Source organism: Eptatretus burgeri, chromosome 3 (genome assembly GCF_056783735.1).
Source record: "Eptatretus burgeri isolate ZD-2024b chromosome 3, Ebu_testis_v1, whole genome shotgun sequence".
Classification (NCBI taxonomy): Eukaryota; Metazoa; Chordata; class Myxini; order Myxiniformes; family Myxinidae; genus Eptatretus; species Eptatretus burgeri.
This window is the reverse complement of record NC_140963.1, coordinates 137,937,252-137,957,158: the sequence shown is the minus strand read 5'-3', so window position 1 is coordinate 137,957,158 and position 19,907 is coordinate 137,937,252. Positions and strand designations below refer to the sequence as shown.

At 45.2% G+C, this 19,907-nt stretch overlaps 1 protein-coding gene across 4 annotated transcripts in view; it reads left to right on the top strand.

Annotated features, from left to right (window-relative positions):
• The window catches only part of LOC147031095 (palmitoyltransferase ZDHHC7-like), a 35,254-nt gene extending 18,188 nt beyond the window's left edge, over positions 1-17,066 (top strand). For 2 of the 4 annotated variants that reach the window (XM_085875831.1, XM_085875827.1), the window contains exons 4-8: positions 1,152-1,264; positions 1,573-1,634; positions 4,778-4,874; positions 5,403-5,475; positions 5,573-7,054. In XM_085875831.1, coding sequence (XP_085731957.1) covers positions 1,152-1,264; positions 1,573-1,634; positions 4,778-4,874; positions 5,403-5,475; positions 5,573-5,785 — 558 coding nt within the window. In that variant the 3' untranslated portion in view covers positions 5,786-7,054. Of the gene's footprint in view, positions 1-1,151; positions 1,265-1,572; positions 1,635-4,777; positions 4,875-5,402; positions 5,476-5,572; positions 7,055-14,844; positions 14,963-15,885 lie in introns of those variants that run through there. The other 2 variants (XM_085875828.1, XM_085875830.1) reach the window with 2 other exon arrangements.
• The last annotated feature ends 2,841 nt before the right edge of the window (positions 17,067-19,907 follow it).

Here is a 19,907-nt window from a genome sequence, read left to right as displayed (position 1 = left end):
ACGTCCCCGTTGTTGGTGACGTCACAGATCACGTGGTCGTGACGCGTGTGTGGCTTTTAACGTCACTGGAGACATGGTTCTCTTGCTGGAGTGCAAACATATATTATGATGTCACTAGATAAGGTTCTTTTGCTGCAGTGCGAACCGGATTATGACGTCATGCTATTTTTCACACATTCAACGTTGGTAAAGCATTAATTTATTGTCCCGGCCCCTCCGAAAAGGTCGAAGATGGTGAGGGGGGTTGGGAAACTTTAAAACAAGAAGGTGTCACGTGGTAGCCTGATGGGTATGACGAACATCATGCAAATGACGTCACCATCACCTTGTTTGCAATTTGATACCTGTATCTTGAAGCGTTTCCGAGTTATCGTCTTTTTTTGTCCCGAAAATGAACCACTATGACACTCACAACTGCAACCACCCCCTCACCCCCATCCTCCCAAACATGATTAGTCCTAAATATCATTTTCAACTTGCCCTGTTCATCGACAAGCTCCAGATATGACCTTCCCATCGGTGTGAAGAAGCACGAAGGTTTGGGTGGAATGCACCCATCTACGAACCTTAGCCTTTCATGGGTGCACATCATCGGAAGTTTTTGCAGTACGAACTGCAACGTATCAACTTTTTCGACGAGTTCATCGGGACTATAGCCAAACGGCGTAGGGCCACCCTGAGGCCACCGCAGAAACCGCAGAGGCCAAGCTTTCCAATTGTTTCGTTGTGCAGAGGCACACTCCTTTCTCGCAGGTCCGCGTACAAGTACTTTTGACTTCTTTAAAATTATATTTAGTCGTTTCATTCTCCAGTCATAATCTGAGAGGCATGAAACGTGTCCAGCTGGCCCCAATTTGTTTTGTTACTCGGTTTCTGCACATGCCCCCGAGCAATCTGCAGCGGATTACTTCATTTTAAAAGTCCCGTGTTGGAAATGTTTTCATCCAGTAGAAATAATAATAATAATAATAATAATAGTAAAGTAATGCAGGCAGGGTAATGTTTTAGTGTATTGTCATTTGGCAATAAGGTACGGAAGCAGTTTTTATTGACCACGCGTGAACATGTTTTGAATGTTTTTATTTTCTCTCATTCTACTTCATTTGCTGAATGCAGTTGTAAAGTGCTTGGTTGTGTTTTAATACGAGCAGAGCCACGAGGAATGGACTGTGTGTAACCGCTGCGAAGCGTACAGGCCGCCTCGCGCTCACCACTGCCGTGTGTGTGGCCGCTGCGTCCGCAAGATGGATCATCACTGCCCCTGGTGAGCTCGTGCTGTGTTTCAATCCCGGTCCATTCCGTGATCGCACTGGTTAGAGTAATTGATCTGGATTCGATCGCAAAATGCAGCAGCAGTGCTGAACCCGTTGCCTTCGTCGTAATATTCCACAAGCAAAATGGTGTGGTATTTGTCAACATAAAACTACTTCCTCCTTTGTTTTTTTTTTGTTTGTTTAATCACACATTGCACAAACCTCGTTTTTCTTTCCTCGTCCTAACCTTCACCCAAGCCCAAGTGCCCGATCGGAATTTGCGTTACTGCCGCTGACAGTCACCCTTTTATGTTTTCAGGATAAACAACTGTGTGGGTGAGCTGAACCAGCGTCACTTCATCCAGTTCCTCTTCTACTCTGGTGTGTCCCCCAGTATATTGATTGCTTTTGCCGTCTTTCGTTCGGACGTGTCGCACTGCATGATGTCAGAGTAGTGATGTGGATTTAAGGTCCACAAATGGTGTTAAGGCCTAAGTCACATTTGCACTACGGCGAGGAAATGGCGGCCGTACGCCCTCTGAATTGACAGAAACGTGCGGCGGCCGCAGAGTTTCTGAGGTGGCCTCAGGGTGGCCCTACGCCGTATGGCTATATTTTACAGGCCGTAAGGTCGCCGTGGAATTATAACTCGGAGTTATAACTTTTTTCATTTCTACGTTCGCCGTAGCAATTCGACAAGCCGAAAAAAAACAACTGGTAAAAAAAATAAAATAAAATTAACCCATTTGTTACCGTCCATCTGGCAGCACGTTCGCCTTTTGGCCCCCCTGCGGTCCCCCTGCAGTCGCCTTGCGGGCACCTTGCTTCTGCCTTGAAAATTCTATGACCACCGCAGGAACGCCCTAAGGTCACTGTGCGACATCAACTCAAAGACGGTACGGCAACCCCACGTTTTCGGTCTCCACAATTTATAAATACCCCGTTGCGGCTACCCGAAAAATAAAAACATATGTGACTGCGACATTGTGTGACCGTGTCAATACTGCGGCCGCCGTATAATTGCTAATGGCCGTAGATTTTGGAGACCCCATGGCCGCCGTGGCAAATGTGACTTAGGCCTAAGTAAGATGTGTTTGACTTGATTAACTTTTATGATTTGTGCTTTGAAGCATTTTCGTGGTGTGTGTGCACTCGAGACAGGTATATTAAAAGGGGGATGTGCTAGTATACCTTCCAGCACTTTGAACCATTGTTGTAATGCCCACGTACGGTAACGAGACCGAGAATGATCATGGTCATGAGGTATGACGGTTTTTCAAATTTGATCCGGACCTTGTTGATACTCTTAACTAATCTTGTACTTATATTGGAAAAATTATCATTCATTGCTTTTTAAGGAATTCTCAAGCTTTGGGAATACACTTGTCCCATCAGAGCGAAGTTTCTGGTATGTGATGCGGTCGCAGAGGGTATAAATGTGTGGTACTTGTACCCTGTTTAATGCATTGTAGTCCAATGCAAAACCATGATCTCTTTTCTACCCGAGTTAACCCCCCACTCTGCCACCGTCCATCCAAATTTCCAGTTTTTCCCTCCTGTGAGGTTCCTTCTGTATCCATCTTGTCCATTCCTCCCCACATCCATTGTGTGTCAGTCTCCCTCTGTCTTGGCTTTCAGCTCTGCTGTTGCTGTTTCCCACCCCTCTTTCTCTCTGCTGTTCCTTTTGTCCTGTTACATCCTGTGATCCGTTCAGTGTACTCGCTCTTCCACGAGCCTTGACTGTGTATACAAAAAATAATGTGGTGCATTATGCGGTACCCAAGGGTATAAATATATGGTGTTTGGGCTGGCAGGTTGGCCAGAGGCATGCACACTACACCTCTCAGCTGGTTATGCAGATTAATTGTCGAAGTAGTAGTACACACTGCCGTCAGAAAGTATTCACACCCCCTCGACTTTTGCCATATTTTGTTGTGTAACAGCCTGAATTTAAAATGGATTAAATTTAAATATTTTTCGCACTGATCTACACAAAATACCCCATAATGACAAAGGGAAAACGTGTTTTTAGAATCTTTTTTACAATCTTATGAAAAATGAAAAGCTGAAATGTCTTGCATCATAAAGTATTCAACCTCCTGAGTCAGTACTTGGTGGAAGCGCCTTTGACAGCGATTACAGCTTTGGGTCTTCTTGGGTATGTCTGCATCAGCTAACAGCAATCTTCACGTCTTTCCACAGATTCTCAATGAGATTCAAGTCTGGGCTTTGGCTGGGCCACTCAAGGACTTTCACGTTCTTGTTCTGAAGCCATTCCCGTGTTCCTTTGGCCGTATGCTTGGGGTCATTGTTCTGTTGGAACATAAATCTTCACCACAGTCTAAGGTCTTTTGCACTCTGAAGCAGGTTCTCCTCAAGGACTTGTCTCTATTTTGCTCCATTCATTGTTCCCTCTATCCTTACAAGTATCCCAGTCCCTGCCACTGAAAAGCATCCCGGTAGCTGGATGCTGCCACCACCATGCTTCATGGGAGGGATGGTGTTCGATGGATGATGAGCTGTGATCGGTTTCCGCCAGACGTAGCAGCGCTTTGCATTCAGGCCCATGAGTTCAAATTTCATCTCATCAGACCACAGAATCTTTTCCTCATGCTCTCAGTCTTTCACGTTCCTTTATGCAAACTCTAAGCGTGCTGTCATGTGCCTTTTTCTCAGGAGTGGCTTCTGTCTTGCCACTCTCCCATAAAGCCAAGATTTGTGAAGTGCTGCAGAAACTGTTGTCCTTGTGGCAGGTTCTCCCATCTCATCCAAGCAACTCTGTTGGTCTGTCAGAGTGGTCATTGGGTTCTTGATCACCTCCTTAACCAAGGTCCTTCTTGCCCAGTTGCTCAGTTTGGTCGGATGGCCAGCTCTAGGAAGAATCTCGGTAGTTCCATATTCTTTCCATTTCCTTACGATGGAGCTCACTGTGCTCTTGGGAACTTTCAACACTCCAGAAATTGTTTTATACCCTTCCTCAGACCTATGCCTCCTCACAATTCTATCTCAGAGTTCTACGGACAGTTCCTTGGACTTCATGGTAGAGTTTCTGCTCTGACATGACTGTCAACTGTGGGGCCAAACATAGAAAGGTGTATTTCTTTCTAAAATAATGTCCATTCATTGAACTGTCCACAGGTTAACTCCAAGCAAGTTGTGGAGACACTTCAAGGATGATGAAAAGAAAATGGATGCACCTGAGCTCAATTTGGAGTGTCACACCAAAGGGGTTGAATACATATTGACGCTAGACATTTCAGCTTTTCATTATTAATAAAATTGTAAAAATTTCTCAAAACAAGTTTTCACTTTGTCAGTGTAGGGTATTTTGTGAAGATTAATTTAATCCATTTTAAATTCAGGCTGTAACACACCAAAATGTGAAAAAAGTCAAGGGGGTGTGAATACTTTCTGAAGGCACTGTACCTGTGTTTAATTAATGTGTATGGAACATAATGAATCTGTCCTTTTGATTTGCTGAAAAGCAGTTTGACATGCATCACCGTTTCCGTGTGCCCGTGCAGCTTTGTGTTGTGTTTACTCCGCCACCCTGGTGGTCGGCACCTGGCTCAAAGAACACATGGGCAGCGGAAAGGCCGTCATACTCAACCACAAAACATTGTGAGTGATTCCCACGGCCTTTGCTTCAATTCACAAACTCCATGGAAGGTGATTGTTGTGGCAGCGAGGCAATATGTGAATGTACGGTCGTTTGAGCTTCGTAGGACATTCACATTGGGAAATGGGTGCCGAATATGGTAAACGGTTGGGGTTGTTAAGGGATGCAAATATTTAGTTGAATAACGTTGATCGTAAAAATGGTGGTAATTATAAAGATTAAAGAAGAAAAGTCAATTGATATATTAAGCTAATGTGGTGTCGATAAATCGCAGGCAGGATGGGCCAAATATCCTCTTTGTGTTTATTTATTGCATAGGGCTGGTGTAGAATTTCATTTTGTGAATTCAGTGGCAATAGCACAGATTCAGTTCCACTTGTTTGGGCTTGGCTTTAGACACAACCTCTTGTCCTCAGGATATTTAACCTGTTCAGTGAATCGATGATTGTTAAACGATCGGTAAAGAACGAGGAAATTTTCTCCTGTTTCAATATCTACTTGTTCCTCTCCGTTCCCTCTTCCCAATCAAGGACTTTTGCAATCTTGCTCTTTGTTGAGTCATTGCTCTTCGGGATCTTCACTTTTGTCGTGTTCTATGACCAGGTTGGCATCACAATCGCTCTTACGTTCCACGTATGAACCACTGAGATGATGTTTTTACTGATTTGTAAGTTGTTGTTTTTTTTTTTTTTGTATGCAGTCGAGGATCGTGGAAGAGCTAGAACACAAAACGGATCACGACGCAACAGAAAGAGAGGGGGGAACACCACACAGCAGGGTTGGGGGACAATATGGAGGGAAATTTGGACAAACAATGGGGGATGGGGAAAGACGCATGGGGGTGCACAAGATGGATACAGAAGGAATCTCTCAGGAAGGAAAAATTGGATATTTGGAAGGTGGTGGAGGTTAACGAGGGTAAAAAAAAGATGATGATTTTGAATTGGGGGATGATCTGAGATGGTAGTGAAGAACTGGAGGGAAGAATGAGAATAGGCAAGCTTTGAAAGTGAACCAGAAATTTGGTATACTGTCTGACCCTGACATTCGTGCACCCCACGTATTCCCAGTTTATAAAATGTGACTTACTTCTACATTTATGGGGGGGGGGTTCCGTGTATTTGCAGTTTTTCTGACGTGCTTCTGCAATCGCGGCTCTGTGCTTCACGTGTTCACGGGATTTGTTTTTTTTTCTGGCATTTTTGCAATTTTTCATGTGCATACTTGGGAGGGTGGTTGGGGGGGGGGGGTTCATGGTTTTTCTGACCTTCTGCATTCGTGGTCCTGTGCTTCGCGTATTCATGGGTTAATTTTTTTTGCGGGCGTATTCAGGGTTGTTTTTGGCATAATCGCGCTTTTTTAAATTTTGGTTTTTTTCATGTATTCGCGGTTTTTCTGACCTACGTTCACGGCCCTGTGCTTCATGTATTCATCCTTTTTTGGGGCGTATTCGTGGTTTTTCACAGGATTTTTGATTGTTTTTTTTTTCCCCTAATGAATCACGAACTGCCGGGAACCTATCCCCCTCTTTGCTATTGAAACAATGCCCTGACCTTCACGGATTCGACATTCGTGGCATTTTTCAGGAGCATTTCCCCGCGAATGTCAAGGTCCAACTACTGCATACTGTTTATATATATATATATGTATATATATATATATATATATATATATATATATATATATATATATATATATATATATATTGTTATGAGTTTCCGCCGCGTTCGGCATGCGGACGACCGTTCTAGCCAAATCGCGGTCGCGCGCCCACCAAAGGCCGCAGTCCAGTCGTGACTTTCCGGACCAACCCCAAAATCCAGTCACGGATGCCTTAACGCATCATAAACTAGCCAATTATTCTGTCCACGCGCTACAGGGTGGATCGCCGAATTATCGATATACCTAATTATTCACGCGGACAGAAATACCGGGAGTTTATACCTCGACGGAACTTGTACGAAAACGAGCCGCTTAAGCGTGCTCGTTTCGTGTGCGAAGCCGAGCGGTTTTAAATCGCCAAATCCCGTCAGACCAAATTTACTTTTATCGGCTTTAAAAGCCAGTTAACATCCCGATACGTGCCGTGGCAGTCAATGCAGGGAAAAATGACACAAACGAGCAGGTTGACATTCAAAGAATGGGGGCATTTATTTGCAATAGGCATGCAGTCAATGAATGGGGATAGGGGACAAGACACGAGCAAAAACCTACAGCCGGGTATAAGAAATGCAAGTATATACAGGCACTTATACAATTCACTACTTATTGGACTGGCGCCATGAACACACACACGCACACACGCACACACGCACACACACACGCACACACACACACACACACACACACACACACACACTCACCCTCACAAATGATCGGACCAGCCGCTCTTTATTAAGACCTATCTCGGACCTGCCCGCCTCGTGCGGTCTTCGAGGACCAGGTCCCCCAGCACGATCCAGATGGTCCAAGCGAGCGAAGGCTGGTGGGAGAAGACCCTCCGTGCGCACTTCCCAGAACTCGTGTGCGACCAGAACCACAGGAGGACCAGCAGAGAACCAGCCACGAAGGACGACAGGAGGACAACGCCCGGAGAACCGGCAAGAAGCTTGAAGCTCGAAGAAGCTCGTAGAAAACAACAACCACACACTGTTTCCGTCTCTTCCCTTTTTATTTCTCAAGGGCGCGCCTCGCTTCCTGCGTGACTCATCCACTGTCGGTGGGGGCTGCCGCATTCCATTCCCCCCCCCGCTGGCTGCTTTTATGCCCATATTCGGTAAGGAATTTGGATTGTGGATGCAGTCTGAACACGCCCGCATTCCATCCCCCCCCGCGAGCGTGCGGAGGATGCCGGGAGCAGAGAGTTTGTTGGGTGGGGGCTTCACCTTTCACCTACTGAGCGCGCACTGAATGCCGGGAGCAGAGGGTTTGTGCTGTTCCACAGCGTGTCCGTAACCAACGGGCATCTTGCGACTGTCGCTGAAGATGGGGTTTTCCTAATACAAATCGCAGCGCCTTTATTTACCCATTAAACAAGGGAAAAGGACTATCTACAAAACACGTACTTACCAAGATAACTAATCTATAGGAACCTGAATGTCTGTGTGCTCATGGCTTCCAGATCCGCAACAATATATATTGTTGCGGATTCGCGCCCGCCGGCGTGCTGACGGCCACGTAACTCGAATCGCGGCACGTCGCCCACCGGACGGACAATCCAGTCGTGACCCTCTCGGACTAACGCCGGGAACCAGTCACGGGTGGACCTTTCGGTCTCACCGCGATCGAGCCAATCAGCCCCCGCGTGGGATAGGGTTGCTCGCCAAATTCGACCTACCTAAGTACCCACGCGGAGGGTAGACCGGGCGATCGCACCTCGCCGCAGGTCGACTTCGGACACGGGCCACTTAAGCGACCCGTTCCGTACTATCGGGATAACCGAGCGGTGTTATTCGTCGACCTCGACGGTTCGATTAATTATCGGGCGTATTCAGCCCACTACCAACCCTTTACGTGAAGCAAGATGAGGATTCAATGAAAGAAATGACGAAGCGAAGCGGGAAACAGTTCAACACAAAGCACATTTATTCGCGCTGAACGGAAAGCACACATATTCAATTCCACCAAAAGCACATAGAAAAGAAAAACACAATGCAATTTACACAAAAAGCAAATGCGACAATGCAGATCTAATACCGATTACGCGAGCACACGGCAACACTTATACAATTTTACTTCACAGACGGCGCCGACAACACATACCCAAAACCAAGGAAAAGAACACCCTCAAAGATGAGGTGGGCCTGAGGCCGAGACCGGGTCGGGCCTACCCGTCTGGTGATGAGACGCGGAGCGGCGATGGTGCCTCAACTCCGCGGGCCTCGCGGGCAGTGTCTGGTAGGGGGTGGGAAAGGGGCCCCCTTGGTCGCACTATCTCAGCGCGGGGGGAAACAGGAGGGGGTTGCTGATGCTCGGGGTATAGAGGATTTCCACTCTGCCTCGAGTCCCACGACGAGCGTCTCCACCTCGGCCAGTTCGCGCCGTCGGCCTCCCTGGTGTGCAGCTCCCTGCATGACGCGAGCACCCCCTCGTCTGCCCTCGCCGCCTCTCCACAGCTCCGTCCCCTCCGCTCCGACTCCAACGCACACGACGACGACCAACTCCTTCTTGCTTCTTCTTCCCAACTCCACCGCCCGCGAAGTCTTCACTCCCTCTTGTCCACTTGACTGACGAACGCGGTCGCTTATATAAGCCCCGTGGCTTCGCTCTCTCATCTTTGACCCCCTCCCTTCGACCTTTCACCTCGCTCCCCATTGGCCCGAGAAAAAGTGGGTGTGAATGCTTTTTGATCCATAAATTTGCATATATCGATCGCCCTCCAACGCCCTGGGGGCGGGGCCAAATCGCCCCTCGCTCACCGATTGGACGGAACAAAAGTGGGCGTGTGTCGTTTTTGATCCGTTTTTGAAGTGGAAAATCCGTGGTTTTGTACACGCTGTTCGGCGTGCGCCCTGCACGAGTCCAACACCGGTACCCACAAGCGGCGCAAGAACGGTGGCGATGCGACGGTTGCGAGGTGTGACGTGAAGCGGCGCCGCGGTGGGTGGTTGATGTTGTGGTTGTAACAATGGCGGTTGGTCCAAATTAAAGATAGTAAAAGAAAAACGGCTATCCTGAAGAGTCGCAGCACGCATAAATGACATGTATTCCCACTAGACAACGGGTTTGGGCCTAACTACACATATACTTACCGAGATATCTCACCTAAGGGACCTGAATGGTGGTTTGCGAATTTGGTCAACCACAACAATATATATATATATATATATATATATATATATATATATATATATATATATATATATATATATATATATATATATATATATATATATATATATATATATATATATATATATATATATATATATATACAGACAGAGACATGCAATAGTCCAAGGCATGCCAGCCTTTAAAGAAATTTGATAAGGTGTCTCTTGACTTCAATGCACTTTCTCCATTTGTGCATCAAACTGTCTATGCCAGAAAATGAGAAGATCTCAGATTGCTCGGTTGTGACATTTCAGTTACTCTCACTCAGCGTTTTGGCTGCCATGCAGGTGGGACTTCAAATGTCGAAACGGATAATAATTGTTGCTGGGGGAGAGGGATGGAGGGTCAGGGTACAGGTCAGGGCTGTGGCTGTGCAGTTAACAGCCCTTGGCGTTTGTCCATAATAGCTTGCTGCCGTATTCACAACAGGCTGGTGTAATATTCCCTGGTAATTGTAGTTTTGCCAAGCATGCAGTCAATCAGCAGGATTCCCTTTGTATCCCTGAAAATCGATGTTATGATCTTGTGTGCAATAACTTCTTTTTTTTCGGACACATGATCTGGGTAAGATCATGGCTGAAATTTTTCTGTTGATGGTGGGCCGTTGCTGTCGATGGTGGGTGATTAGGTTCCAGGGTCAGCCCATGTTGCTACTGCCTAGGACGTGCCCAAGTGTTTCTGTGTGAGGGTACATACGCTGCCCCTGGAAATCCCAAGTTCTGTGGATTGTTTGGTGACCTTAAAGCATCAACCCTACATGATTGATGCTTTGACCTGGATTACAGTTTATGGGTCGGTCACATCTGCTGAACATCCTGACCTGGCATCATCTTCAAGGGATTCGCTTCCACACTTAAAGTCCACCGTCCATTTAGCTCCTGCAGAAATATGCGGGCACACCTTTATCAGGTACATCGCTGCCATGCCATGCGTTCGTGGATTTCTTTAGAGCCGTTCGATTATTGACATAAGCATTTGATGACACGCAGTTGCTCTGTTTTGGTAAGATCCATAATTGTACGACGAAGCAAACTTCAGATTATAATCCGAAATGACATACGATGTCAGATTCATGGAAACGATGCTCCATAACAAGCGTTCATCTGGGTTTATAATGAGTAAAAAGAAACATTAATCATTTCTACTCTCCCTGTTGGTTTTGAATGATGCCGCCATTGATGAAGACTCAGAAATTGTGACTGGCAATGAAATGAGGAAAAATAATAATAAGAAGAAGAAGAAGATTAACCACACCTTTCACCATGATCATTGTCGGCTTATTTAATTCCAGAACGCTCACCAAGTTAAAGTTTTGCTTTTTTGTTTGTTGCTCAAAGTTGTGATGAACATTTTATTATTTACCTTATTTTGTTACTTTTCGCTATTTAAACTGCCCTTCAAGTGGATTAAGAAATTTTACCCTTTGCGAATAGTCCTCTTCATTGGCAGCGCATCACTGGCGGTTCTTAAGAGTGATCCTGATTTTGCTGCCAAGTCGTCAAGCCCAGGGACGCAAGGAGGACAAACCGGCTGAGCTAACGCTGCGCAGAGATACTCGGCAAGCACCGATGGTGCGGCTACACGTGATGCCAGGGTGACAAAGTTGCTCTACATGAACGAATCGGTGATGAAAATGAAGGGCAACGACGACAGGGCGAAAGGACTCTATTTCCACTGTGCAGACCGTACCGAGTCGAGGCCTTCAAAACGACATTGCTGCACGGATTGGATCTGATGCTGTACCGGCCGGCGCGAGACTTTGCACATTGATTCATGGGATCTGATTGAAAATTACTCAGAATATCAATGTTTTTGTCTCGAGAAGGAGCATGCTTTATTGTTCAGTGAAAGATTAATTAATCCTGGAATTTGAATCACGAGAAACACCCACTCCCGACGGAAACACCCACTCCCCCTGGGGAGGGGGCGGGGAGGGATCGGTGGGTTGTGTGTGTGCATGTCCACAATTATCATGTGGATGGTGTTTGGTTAATGTTCGTCTTCTTTTTCTTTAATGGCCACAATTATTCCCACGTTGGTTGTGGGGTTGCCCGGGGGAAACTTGGCTTAAGTCTTTCATGAACCAGCTGGCCAGGCCTCATGTTCGACTCAAGTTAGAGCAGGAATTTGGAATTTGTTCAGGGTGTTGGCGATGACTCGCCTACTCTTTGTGAAGGACAGATGTTGAACGTCCACCAACTTAGGCTGCGAGACGGGACACCCAGTTTAATGTCCATCCGAGAGATGGAACACATTTATGAATCGACCTGTCTGTGAAACACCGGGATGACAGCTTCGAGGCGAGTGTGCCTTAAGAATGGGGTTATGCATCAAAAAATGTTACAATTGGGCCATAAGGATGTCAGGGGGAATATCGCACGTCGCAGTTGAAGCTATGGCCGGGAGAAATGACATAAGAGGCCTCAAGATATTAGTTATAAACAATCCATATATAGTTCACAAAATCTTCTGGCAAAAAAAAATTGGAGAGGCAATGGGATTTATCATTCACTAGTGCAGGCCCGTAGGTGCGTGCCAGTATGTGCAGCTTCGTTCCTTCGCTCTCGTAAACGACGACTGGATTGGGGCATTGTTTCAATTAGATCGGACAAACCGTATCATAAATGGCCATAACTTGGGAAACACCGAGGAAACATACTCAGGCCCCCAGCGTCAATTGTGATGTCATATCAAAAGAAGAAGAATTGTGATTCCCCCTCTCTCTCGCCCCCCTGTCTCTCCCCCCGCCCCCTCCATACCCCCAGCCTCACCCCCTCTCTCACCCCCTCCTCACACATCCCCTCCTCTCCCCCTCTCTTGAATTGTGATGCCCCCTCTCTGGCCCCCTCTCTTGCCCCTCTCTTGCCCCTCTCTCGCCCCCTCTCTCGCCCCCTCTCTCGCCCCCTCTCTCGCCCCCTCTCTCGCCCCCCCTCTCTCCCCCCCTCTCTCTGTAAATGTATTCACAAATGTCTACCAAGCACAACAATTAATTCAAACCTTGGGGAAAAAACAGCTTTCAAACCCTTGGGAAACAACTGTTTCCCTTGGGAAAATTCAATCCTTGGGATTAATTAATAATTTGAACAATTAATTCAAACCTTGGGAAAAAAAACAGCTTTCAGACCTTGGGAAACACTTGGGAAACAGCTGAAACGGATGAAGAACGAAACAGCTGAAACGGATGAAGAACGGATCAAACCTTGAAAAGGCACATACTCAGGTTTCCACCGCCGATTGTGACGTCATACCAAATGAAGAAGAAGAATTGTGACGTCAATTGTGCAAAAAAAAAACATTAATTGTGACGTCGTTCGTGATGTCATATCACCGTGTCCTGTCATTGGTTGACAGACATTATTGGTTGATAGACAATATATGTCGTTATTGGTTGACAGACATTGGTCATTGTATCACGTTATTCTTTTTATTACTGCCAATTATTTTGCTATTATTATTACCTTCGCATTTTGCGAAAGGTTATGTTTTGGTCGGCGTGTATTTATTTATTTATTTATTTATTTGTTTATTTGTAATCTTGTGATTCGTATAACTCAAAAAGTATTAAACCGAATTGCATGAAATTTGGTGGGATGATTGGTGATTAGCCAGGAAGCATTCGATTAGATTTTGGGATCGTTCGGGTCAAAGGTCAAGGTCAAGGTCACGAAAAGGTCAAAATCGTCTTTTTACGATAACACGGTCAATTTTTATTCAATTTGCATGCAACTAACGCCAAAATGTTCAGAATTCAACGCCTCATCTTGTGATATGCAATATGACACAATGACGCCCATACTGTTGTTACCGGTTAGGGGTCAAAGGTCAGGGGGGGTCACGACCTTGAAAAATATGCGGTTTTTGTCATAACGCGGTCAATTCTTGTCCGCTTTATATGAACCCAGCACCAAAATGTTCAGAATTTAATGCCCAATCTTGTGACACAATGACGTCATAACACATGTCACCGGTTGGGGTAAAATGTCGGGGGGGGGTCACGCCCTTGAAAAATATGCGGTTTTTGGCATAACTCAGTCAATTCTTATTCGATTTGCATGAAACCAGCATCAAACGAGATTACCTTCTCTTGTTGAAACGTTGTATTCACCGAGCTTGCGAGTGAAGACTCGCCAAAACGACGTGAGTTGATTGTTGTTTAGTCCGTAGCCCCCGAAAGTCGGGGGGGGGGTCATGACATTATAGATATGTGGTTTGTGTCATAAGACCATTCATATGAAACCAGTTCCCCACACTCATACCAAGAACATAAAAGTAGTGGCGGCGAAGGTATGCGCTCTTTGAGTGCCCGTTCTAGTTAATATGCTGTTATCATTATTCTGAGATATCTTTGGGGAAAAAATGGCATGATATGGTGGAACGACACTTCAGCTGCGATTTATACACCTTTCCAACACTGAAAAAAGCAATAAAATGGCCATAACTTGGGAACCGCTCGTCCGATTAATATCACAGCTTGAAAAGGCACATCCGTGGGTCCCCTGCAATATTCCTGGTAAGTTTCAATCAGATCGGACCGTCGGTTGTCGAGAAACAGCGGTCACAGACAGACAGACACACACACACATTGCTGGAATTATAGATAGATGCGTGACGACTCATTCGAGCACCTCACCCTCACCGAGAGGCCTAGTAGATTGAGATGGCTCGGATACATTCGTCTGTGGGGAATGCGATAAGCATACAATGCCTCAAGGACGTTGGGTTTCCTCCATATTTCTTTCAGTCTCGTGTCAAACAACAGTAGCTCCTGTTTAAAAAGGTAATCATACGTTGGAAGGAATTCACAGAATAGTTTGTAGTTATAATACTTGTTACTTCCAGGAGGTACTGTGCCCCACAAAATGCAACACAGCTATTTATACACCTTAAAATTGAGTTCGTCCAAGGTGGAAATCCCCCTTGGGGAGATGGGCAAGTTAGGTCGCGTCAACCTCAGTCATGTGCCCCTTCGTCCCATTGGCAAGTTTAGTTGAGATTGTATAAGTAAGTGCCCCCAACCTTCCACCATTCTTTCTGACCTCGATTAAATAATATCGGAATCCAACTATTTTGCTACTGTCCCTCCTCGGTCCACACCATGTTTTCCTTCACTCTCTCTCCGTTTCATTCTGTCCCTGACAGGTGGCTTCAGTTCTGGAAGATGAGACTGCCGTTGAGCACGCCATGCGAAGGAGAGGTTCCCATCCTCCCCGTCCTCATCGCACCCGTCGTGCATTATTGCAAGATGTTTTTGGACGAGGTTTGTGTTCTGGCTTCTCTGTCTCTCTCTCTCTCTCTCTCTCTCTGACTCTCTGACTCTCTGACTCTCTGACTCTCTGACTCTCTGACTCTCTGACTCTCTGACTCTCTGACTCTCTGACTCTCTGACTCTCTGACTCTCTGACTCTCTGTCTCTCTGTCTCTCTCTCTCTCTCTCTCTCTCTCTCTCTCTCTCTCTCTCTCTCTCTCTCTCTCTCTCTCTCTCTCTCTCTCTCTCTCTCTCTCTCTCTCTCTTTTTTTTTCCTGTCATCATTCCTACTCCCCCCCTATTCATACTCGGCCATGGGCTTTACCCTTTTTAAAAGAGCTGTGCTTGCATCACGTTCTCGTTTACGCAGCCAAGGCAGCTCGGCGACGTAGCTACATGAAGTGGCGGTCGGCATGCGTTTCATGCTATGGGAAGAAAATGTGCTTTCAGGTGTATTCTCTTCCCTGCACCATGTCTGATACTTGGCCTTTCTTCTTGCTTGTATCCAATGATGACCCGCTTGTAACGTCGCTCGCGATTTAGTTTTTCTTTGGTCTCTGGATGAGATGAGTATATTCCCTGAAGCTAATACCCATGGCTGCTTGGCCTCGAGGTTGAGCTTTCCTCTCTGTTGGGGCTGAGAACATATCACTGCACGGAGATCGTTATTACTCCTTTGACCATGTCCGTTTATGTTTTGTATCCATCTGTTTCTCTGATCATGGTTCAAACCTGAATAATTTGCTGTTGATTTGAACTTGAAGGTCACATGTTAGTTTTGCATTTACCTTGCTGACTCCCCATCCACGTCCTGCCTCAAAGCTCTCCTGCATCCTCCGAGACTGGAGGACGGTGCAGAAGATGCCATTCGATAATGATGATCGTCACTACAATGACTCGTTATTCTTCACCATTCTCTCGTCCCGTCATCACAGGTCACGTTTTATGTTGGCTGTTTCCCTGTCACGCCCCTCCGATCATGGCACTGAACCACAGTCCTCTTACGGAGTTTGGAGTGTGACGTCAGCCTACGACACGCCGTGCCTCTCACCTTGAACCTCCTGCCTCTGTTGAGTAGCTTCAAGCACCCAGGTCCTCCGTTGCAGTATTGTTTTTCGGGTCTCGTTGCTCGACACAAGACTTGCAATGAGAAACGGTGCAAATGTTCTCGGGCATTCTAGCTCCACCTGGAAGCTTCTTGGCCTTGGCAACCCACCAGGAAGCAAGCTGGCCACCTTCGGAATTTTATCTACCACCACCTGGTGATGATGACCAGACCGAGATGAAGGTGATCTCAAGCCAATAAGTCGTTGGGATTTAATTATAAATATATAATGTGGGGTTATAAAGGTCATGGTTTTACTCCTGAGTTGGCATCTGAGAATCGCACGTCCAAAATCGTGTTTGGCTGAAGGTGTTCGCGACTGGGGTTGTACTTGCACAGTTAAAGCACATCGTGAGGTTGAAGATAAACTCCTATGCAGAGATCAGAACTTTGTGCTGTAAAACAAAGAAAAAAAAAACAAACTAATTTTTACGTCACCATTCTAAACAGCTTTCACGATCAAAAGGTAAAACTTGAGGTGTCTTTGTTGAAGTCACATCCGAGTGGTCACTAGCTTAATCGTGCACTTCCAAGATTTGGATTATACAAGCATCGAAACGGCACCGGCACACAAATAGCACTCGGTGTCGTAACATGCAAACGAAAAAGGTGGAGACCGAAGATTTTTACGTGGAACATTCAGGTCAGTTGAAAGTCTCCCGCGAATGACTGCAACACTGAGATTTGCATTGCTGGTGAAAGGAATGCGTACGACGACGTGCGAAGAACCGTGCTGCCGACGATATGTCGGGTTTAAATCCGTCGGGGCAGCCTTTCTGAAACTACGAGTACGCTCGAAGCACAAACGATCGACTTGATCGTGTTGATGGGAATATGTTTGAATACCTGGGAATTGTTTCTTTATGTTCGGAGAGAGACAATGGGTTTGTGGATGTTTTTGTTTTATAAATGTTTTCTTGCTCTGTTTTTACGATGGGTCTTTATCAATGGTCGATACATTTTGATGCTGTTAATGAATCAACGTCTGAATGAAGGCGCTTGCCATCTTCACTTCTCTGTCTCGTGAATTTGTTCTTCTGCTGAAGCCATTAAGGCAGAAACAACACTGTTCAGGTCTGGTGATTATGTGATCTTTTGACAATCCATCTGATCATTGTGCTGTGCATTGTCCCCTTTTGGGTGCTGGTACTTGGGAATACTTTTTGTAGATTGCTTCTCTTTCCCTCTCATAAACACCCACACACCGACCTCTCTATCTTTCCTCACAAGGCTGTTTCTGAATTGATTTTAATCATTTCCAGACATGTGTAATCCACTCCAATGTGTGATGGGAGGCTAGTTGTTAAACCTGGCTATTGTCATCCACTACTTATTGAGCCGAGTTTACTTTCTCTCCTCTTTCTGTGTGACTTGTGTGATGTTCCCATCTGAGTGCACAGATCATGATCCTGGGATCCTGTGTTCAAATCCCATAAATTCTTGATTCGTCCATTGTTTCTGGATTTCCTCGTCGTGGTACATCCACGCTCTTCGCAGAGCATTGGAACGCTCAAGACCATTCATGAATGTGGCTCACCAAGATCCAATCCTGGACCGGTCACCACTGTTTTGTGGGGGTTATACAGGGTAGGGCAGGAATTGTCCAGGGTGCCGGCACACAGCCTAATCAAATCTGACCTGGAATGTCCATCACAACCTGACAGACTCAGGTATGTAGGTAATTTTTTAAAGGGATATTCTATTTGTAGTTTCAGTAAGCTTCCATTCTGATGGGACGAGTGTGTGTGTGCGCAATGCCAGAGAATACCGTGACGAGTAACGTATCGTCATCATGATTGGGCATACGCATTTTGGTTAAAATTTCCCCTCAAATTTGAATCTCCCTCATGGCCATCTTTCTAAACGTACAGTGTCACACTCAACTAATGTCAAACGTGCTTTCTTCTCGACTGGTGGATAATAATCCAATTGAACAATTGATTATCTGTCAAGTATGTGCTGCTTGGCAATGTGACTCAGTTTGGAGAAATTCCTTAAATTCCTTCTCGACCACTCTGTGCTTTCGGGATGCCAGCAAGTTGCCCGTGCCCACGCGGGATTCTCAACGGGGTCGGGATGGAGGCTCGTATTCTGTTCTATGGTTTTATAATGCTCTCATTTCAAATATCGCTCACGTCAGAGTCACAAGCATGTTCATTATGTCCATGCCTTTTCCACAAATATCTCCATTGCTTTCTCTCCTTCTCCTTCTCCTTCTCCTTCTCCTTCTCCTTCTCCTTCTCCTTCTCCTTCTCCTTCTCCTTCTCCTTCTCCTTCTCCTTCTCCTTCTCCTTCTCCTTCTCCTTCTCCTTCTCCTTCTCCTTCTCCTTCTCCTTTAGGACGTGGCTCTTGGACACATTTGTCCTTGTAATATACAGGATCCGGAATTCCTTAAATACTAAACATCTGGACACATCCTCGCATTGAGGGTTCCTTTTGAGAGCGTCTATCATGAACTTTTCAATATATTCTGACATTTGCTTTAAAGTTTTGAAAAGTTCACGTTACTATTTAAAGATTATTCCATTTAATGTGCTGTAATTTCGTAAATACACTATTTTCTCATCATGAAGGAGGAGCCTCCATGACCGGTCTCGCTATTGGCTCCATCACGGCACGTGACGAAACATCGGAAGTTGTTGTTGTGATAAAAATGCGGATGTTTTGACTTTCTGTAATGAATATTTCATCCAAAACAAGATCCTTCAAAATAGTCGATCAGACAACTTATATTATTGAATTATTAATAATAACGAGCCAAACCCGCGTTCTGCGCGAAGTTTTGAAAGTGAGGGTTCATTCGGATGTCAATATATCCAGTGTTCACAATGTGATTTATCGAATTTCTTTATATACAATGTTTCTTGTTTCATTTTTAGCCGCGTCGCGTTGCGAAGGCTGGCTCTAAGAGAGCTCCGCGTTGTTGTTGTTGTTGCTGTTGTTGTTGTTGTTGTTGTTCTTGTTCTTCTTCTGGTGAAGACAAAACCTTTATTACGCGGCTCTTGGACACATTTGTCCTTGTTTTTAATGTTTTGAAATATATTTTTCATGCAACGGACACATTTTATATGCACATCTTAGCATTTTATGTTTATATGTTGTGTAATTTAAAGTCACTGACACATTTTGTATTCATTCTGCCTTCGCTGACGAAGTCGCTGGAGGCTTTATGTTTTTGGATTGTCCGTCCATCGGTATGTATGTATGTCCGTCCGTCGTAGTTTTCTGTTTCATCTGCAACCCCTTATCCGATTGAAACAAAATTTCACCATAGGTGTGACTACTCATGTAGAACGTTGTAATGATCATTATGACTACATCGGTCACATGGTGCAGCAGCCATGTTGGAAAAAACGGGAAAACTTTGGATCCTCTGTTTGCCTGAAACTCTTACATTGAAACTCAGCACATAGCGAGTCCTCCTCATGGGAAACAAGTGATATATATATATATATATATATATATATATATATATATATGTATATATATATATATGTATATATATGTATGTATATATATGTATGTATATATATATATATGTATATATATATATATGTATATATATATATATATATTGATGTCATAGGTGGCTTCATTATGATGTCATAATTGAATATGTTGAATGCTATATCTGATCAGGATGAAAAATATTGAGGGTCATCTCGGGCTAAATTGTTTGGGAAGGGGGGGGGAGGGGGGTTGATGTCATCAGTCATGTTGTTTGGCAGCCATATTGCTTTTTTAACACTAAAAACCTTCAAAAATCTTCTTCTCCAAAACAGCAGAAAATATTGAGGCGAAACTTTACAGGTATGATCGCCTACCCACAAAGAATAAAAATTTCTCCACCTC